This window comes from Lissotriton vulgaris, chromosome 1_2 (genome assembly GCF_964263255.1).
Source record: "Lissotriton vulgaris chromosome 1_2, aLisVul1.2, whole genome shotgun sequence".
NCBI lineage: Eukaryota > Metazoa > Chordata > Amphibia > Caudata > Salamandridae > Lissotriton > Lissotriton vulgaris.
The window spans coordinates 199,217,888-199,223,887 of NC_141686.1; the positions used below are offsets into that span (position 1 = coordinate 199,217,888).

Consider the following 6,000-nt stretch of genomic DNA (forward strand, 5'->3'; position numbering starts at 1 on the left):
TTTTCACCAATTTAGAGAAGCAATCAGCAGATTTATTAGAAACACCAGGTATGTACTCTACCTCAAAGTCAAACTCCTGCAAAGAAATAATCCATCTCTTAATCCTAGACGAGATAGAATCTAAACCCTTTTTGCAAAATACCTCTTTTAAAGGCTTGTGATCAGACATGACAAAGATCTTAGTACCCCAAATGAAATTTTTAAACTTCCTCAAAGCCCAGAAAATCGCCAAAGACTCTTTCTCTATAACAGAGTAATTTAACTCAGGCCCTCTAAGACACCTTGAAGCACAAGCAATTAGGGAATCATTACCCTGTTTACTTTGAACTAAAACCGCACCAAGACCTTTATCACTAGCATCAGTGAATAAATAGGTTGAAAATCCTGGAACAAAAGCATGAAGACAAGGAGCTTTCTTTAATTCCTCTTTTAACTCAACAAATTCTTTCTTACATTCAACTGACCATTCAAAAACCACACTCTTCGCAGTAAGCCTTCTCATGTTCTTGGTCTTATCAGCAAAATGTATGATGAATTTCCCATAAAATTCTACCATACCAAGAAACGAAAGTAGCTCCTGCTTATTTACCAGTTCAGCCATGTCGTCAATGGATCCAACCAACTCAGATTTAGGAAAAACACCTTCTCTCTTTATACAATGCCCAAGATAATTCACCTCTTCCAATCCAAACAACCCAGCTTTACTCAATCTGTCTAATACTGCACATACATGATCAATATGCTGAGACATATCAGCTCCATAAATCAAGAAATCATCTTGATAACACTTTACACCGTGCAGACCTTTAAGAATACGTGCCATTATGCGTTGAAAAACTGAGGCAGCTGAAATCAGCCCAAATGGCATCCTTCTTTATAATCCAGTCAGAATGTGTGCAAAAAAAAAATATTTCTAATGAGCTGTTTATTTTTCTAGGATATTATATTTAAACGACAACAGAGTAAAGAAAACCTATGGCAAAACAGCGCTGATTATATTCCCTTTCAGAACACAGAACAGGTAATTGTTGCGAGTAGAACGTTGTCATTTTTTTTTAGCTTGAGTCAAGTGTTGTGCGTCATAATGCTTTGTAAGAAAATGCTGGTGTAAAGCCTCCAGTCACAATGGTAGACGGAAAGCTGCTAACGTGGTGTGTCACTGACACCCACATGCTGAACAATGCTCCAGATGAAGCGTACGCTGCTCTTGATGGAACGCAGACGTGAGTAAAAGCAGCGTCACTGGAACGCAAGGCGTTTGAACGGCGTTTGAAACGACTTTTCCCGACTTTTTATTAAAGTCTAATAAAACCCATTTTGAGGCCTCCCGCCACACTCCTCACCTTATTACTTCATTATTAAGAGTCGAAGGCCGGCCGCTGGAAAGACTATGCTTCCGTCCACATAATCAGCCGCTGGAGGAGTGATGAGGCGATACAGGAGCAGGCTTCGTGTTGAGGTAGGAAGGGTTCTCTTCCGATCGTCGTCAAATTATTGTGGTGTTTACCACTCAAATAAGATAAGAAAATTAATGTAGTTTAACGAGGTATGATTTATTAAGCCACAGACAGCACAAGCTCAACTGCCAGGAATCCTGGCTGGACATTCCTAGCAACAGAACTTCACAGGGAGCTAATTCTACATTCTAAAGAGAACATAGGCATGGTGAGAATAGTATACAAAGCTTGGCATTACAATTATATTGTATGACAATACGTCTGTGGCCAATCTCTAGTGGCAGCCAATAACCTAAAAAGTTGCCAACCGGCTACAGATTACCATCCCAAATATTATTAGTAGGTTGTTTTTATGTCCCACAGGACTATATTCGGGAAGCACGAGCTCAAGCTGGAACCCCTATAGGAGTGCAATAAACCCACAAAATAGTCTTTGATATTTGTTAATTCACAAGGACTAGGGAGTCAAGGTATCCATACACTGCCTCCAAGTATGATTTTTTTTGCTGTTTTGCAAGACTCAGGGACTAAGGGGCCTAGTCCCCAAATCCTGCAATGGTGGCCACAACATTCTTCTTCATGTTGCAGCTTGCCAATCACATGGGTTGGACATCTACTTAACTAGCCAATCAGAATTCTTTTTTCCTTCCCCACAGGAGTCCCACAGTAACAAATATAGCTATTTTATCAATATTATTTTCTCAAAAACAGCTGAATAGATTTCCACCAAATCACAAAAAGAGCACTTTTTAGTCAATATCTAGTTTTCTGCGAAAATTTGTGTTGTTCTGTTGAGCTGTTTTTTCTGTATTTTTACCTAACTTTCCTTAAGAGAAAAAGCACTTTTATACCTCCCTTTTTATCTGAACAACGTAGAAGGATCACTTTCCAGAAAGCAGCTGAGATGGATGTACATTTTTGGAGAAGATTTTGGTAAGATTTGTCAAATGGTGCCAAAGTTATTTGCAAAACACAAAGTTGAGTTGGGCTAATAACAGCGGCCGTCCTTTCACCTAACACTGGTGAGGCCAGGTAAGGGGGGATTTGGAGGGAAGATGCTGAGGGAAAATTAAATAAATCATTCATTTCCCCCCTGCATCGTCCCTCAACCCGGCCTCACTTTCCACTGCTGTTCCCTGCACGGGCCATGGCTGCCTAACTATAAATACAGAGAGGTGTCTGCCACTATGTAATATATATTCAAATTCTCAACAACCTGTGGGGCTTAACTGTGAGGAGGAGAAGAAAGTTAATATGCAGAGGGTATAAATACTGAGGAATTAGTCACCAACTATGTACCCCAGCTGGGAACTAAAGAGATGGAGGAGTATCTTTCTCAATTGGGTGTAAATGCAAGAAATGCATTCTGTTAGTAACTGCTTTGGAGTGGAAGGTAGCGTAGAGCAACGTCCTGTTGGCAATATGTACCACTCCTCATGTCAGTATAGGGGCCACCACTTTCACGTTGTTGAGAGGAAAGTGTCTGGGAGTTTTTTGAATTAAGAATGCAAGGAGAGGGAAGTTGAAATAAGTCTGTGATGTGAGGAAGGGGGTCCGGAGGAATTATGAGGCAAATGTGAAGGAGCCTGTTTATTTTTGAATGATGATTAGAAGAATGTGTGGACAAAGGACGGAGCAGGTTTCTCAACTGGAGCATGTCAAGAGTGTAAAAAAGAATGTAGTACTACCACCAGCTACTCCACTAGAGCTGCCTTCTCTTGATGGACTTTAAGTGCACATACTTCATGTAGTCACGTTGTCTCAACCCAGACTGGTAATACATCCCAGCTTGGTTTAAGTGAGATATTAATTTGTATTCAGTCTCTAATTAGGTTACTGCTTTTTAATAACAAGGTAGATTATTGATTTGTGATTGGCTGCAATGCATATTGAATTTTTCATAAATATTACTTTGTCTCATTTCCCCAGGGATAATCCGCCAGCATTTCAATGTTCTCCACTCACTGATGCTGAGGCTGAGCTGGTGAATACTTTCTGGATAAATGGTGGAAATGAGAACAGCCTTAGAATAGTCCGTCAATGCATCGAACACCTGCCCAGCTGGTGCATGCGGGACCCAGGAGGGAAGCCCATCACCTGGTGCATCATGGACCAGACCACAGAGATACGGATGGGATACACTCTGCCAGAATATCGAGGCAGGGGGCTCTTCACCAGCCTCCTCACATCCTTTTTTGCTGTACTCAAAGGACATCAGGATGATTTCCCATTTCACTTCATGACTGGTGAGGACAACGTTCAGATGCAGAGCGTTGCAAGAAAAGTAGATGTCTGGAACGCGCCTCCTGGATGCTCTCAATGGATCTGTCGGCCTCGAGGGAAGACAACCTACCCTAAGGGAGGTTTTCATAAGGGAAAGGCTTCGGCGGTGCCATCTGGTGCTTGTTCAACATTTCCCTTTACCACAAATGTATATTTCTTAAAAAGGGATGCTCTGATTGAGCCTTCATTGATGGCACTTAGAAGCAACCTGTGAGCAAGAATTGGTCCTTGAGAAAACACCAATAAAACATAAATAAATATGTAAAGTCTGGAAAATGTTGTTATGAATCATTATTGACTGTCACCCTGCCACCGTCGCAGGACCGTAAAATAGAATATATGTCCACAGCACAAGCGATTGCTAATGCAAACAAGGATTTGCAATGCAATAGGTCTCGCATTTGCTAGAGTTAGAGCTATACGGATTGTAAATAGCTGTTATTTATCCATGTGTTTTGGTGTGAAGTGGAGCGGAAAGGGCCAAAACAAATGTATCATAGGATACTTCGTTATCCTGAACCTGTTGGGTACTCGTTACACCATAAGCTGCTGGGTACTCGTTACATGAGAATCTTGTGAGCCATTCAACGGAGTGTATCCGAAGAGTAATACAAGCCAAGCTATTTTCAACAATTAGCTATGGCCACCTGGCCTTCCCGGGCTTATTGTCCAATAAATTGGAGCACTTAAATATCATGGCTTTCAGGAAGGTCTTTAGGCTGCCATTCTTGACAAGGCGCACACTGATCCGACTTGAGTTTAATTTGACTTCAATGGACATGGAATTCAAAAAAGACATAGTGAAGCTGCATCACTGTGTGAACAAGGCTAGCACGGGTACCATAAGGGAAGCACTTCAAATAATCTTCACAGACCAAACTAGTCAATGGGCTAGGTACCTTGCTTCAGCTAACAAAACACTATGCCTGACAGCTGATCGCACAAGGATATTACAACTGCCAAAAGTTAGCCTAAAAAACCTGTAAAAGGAAAAGATCATCTCAAGGAACCAGGACATAGATACAAGTGGGTGAAGGTCGAATTTGTGGCAGAGGGCCTGGCCAAATCACATGAGGCCACTCAATGCCAACCATACCTGAATGCCGGACTGGGGAGATATGCTCTTCAAAATGTTCTGAAGACCAGGCTGCTAACCCTACCAATAAAGCGTTATAGTGCACATTGGAAATCCACACCAACTGGAAATAGAGGATGTCGCCTATGTCAATACCACACAGAATCAACAGAGAATGTCATCTGTTGTTGTCCAGCCTTGGTAAGCCTGAGGCGTAAATACATAAGGGCAATGTTCAACCTAATTAAAGTTAGATCATGCAAGGAGGCTTTATCGGATATATATATACTACGACAGTACCAACGGAGCTTGCATGTGCCAGGAAGTTTTTTGCCGCTGATGGAAAGATCCTCTGTCAAACTCAATGTACGGAAAAATAACCCTATCTACATGCAGATTGTCGATGAGCATCTACATCACCATTAGTGACTCTGTGCTAAATCCAGTGGTCAAGAACAGTGTTATTTTTGTTGAACAATGAATAAAACAGCACGTTACGGCCATCAGTGATCTTACACCTAGCCTGATAAGATGAACTAATATTTGGGCATTGATTGATCAACAGATGTAAACATCGCTAGATGTTTTTTTTTAAATACTATCTTATTTTAGATGTCTTTTCTTTTTAGTTTTTTTCTTATTACTTACTGTTTTAACTATGAGAGCAATATGCATTGCATTTTTAAATGATTTTAATTATATATTCAGGCTTGTTACAGCCTGCTGGATGGTGGATGAGGCCGGGGTCAGATCAGGCCTGGGCCCAGCCACTGACATCTTTGGCTGTGTTTGCAGCCCCGAAAAAATGCACAGCTCGGAATCAAAGGTGTTTTAGGTGTGGTATGATGGACCATTTACTAAAATTGTGCTAGAAAAAAAATCTTTGCTGTTGAACGTTTAGAGAAGGTGTCAGACTCAGGCACTCAAGACTCAGATGCAGGTGACACCAACACGTGTGTGTTAAGTGTAGTGTCAATGCCAGACGTATTGGGTGTTGTGACCAATAGGAAAAAACATAAGTGTTGCATTGAGATGAGTGACATATCTATAATCGTCGCTGCTGATTCCAGTTCTCCTTACACTATTGTAGGTGAAACTGTATTGGTAGGTGATGGACTAGGGTTACAGGACATTTCTCCAAAAAGTTTCACGACAGAACACATACCCCTGTTTGGTGTCAGAAAA

At 41.3% G+C, this 6,000-nt stretch overlaps 1 protein-coding gene across 1 annotated transcript in view; it reads left to right on the plus strand.

The window, feature by feature from the left end:
- Window positions 1–4,007, plus strand: part of LOC147734917 (glycine N-acyltransferase-like) — a 124,262-nt gene extending 120,255 nt beyond the window's left edge. Inside the window, exon 6 of the mRNA XM_086953684.1 lies at window positions 3,387–4,007. Within this exon, the coding sequence (XP_086809810.1) occupies window positions 3,387–3,954 (568 nt within the window). The 3' untranslated portion in view covers window positions 3,955–4,007. The remainder of the gene's footprint in view (window positions 1–3,386) is intronic.
- Window positions 4,008–6,000: the final 1,993 nt, after the last annotated feature.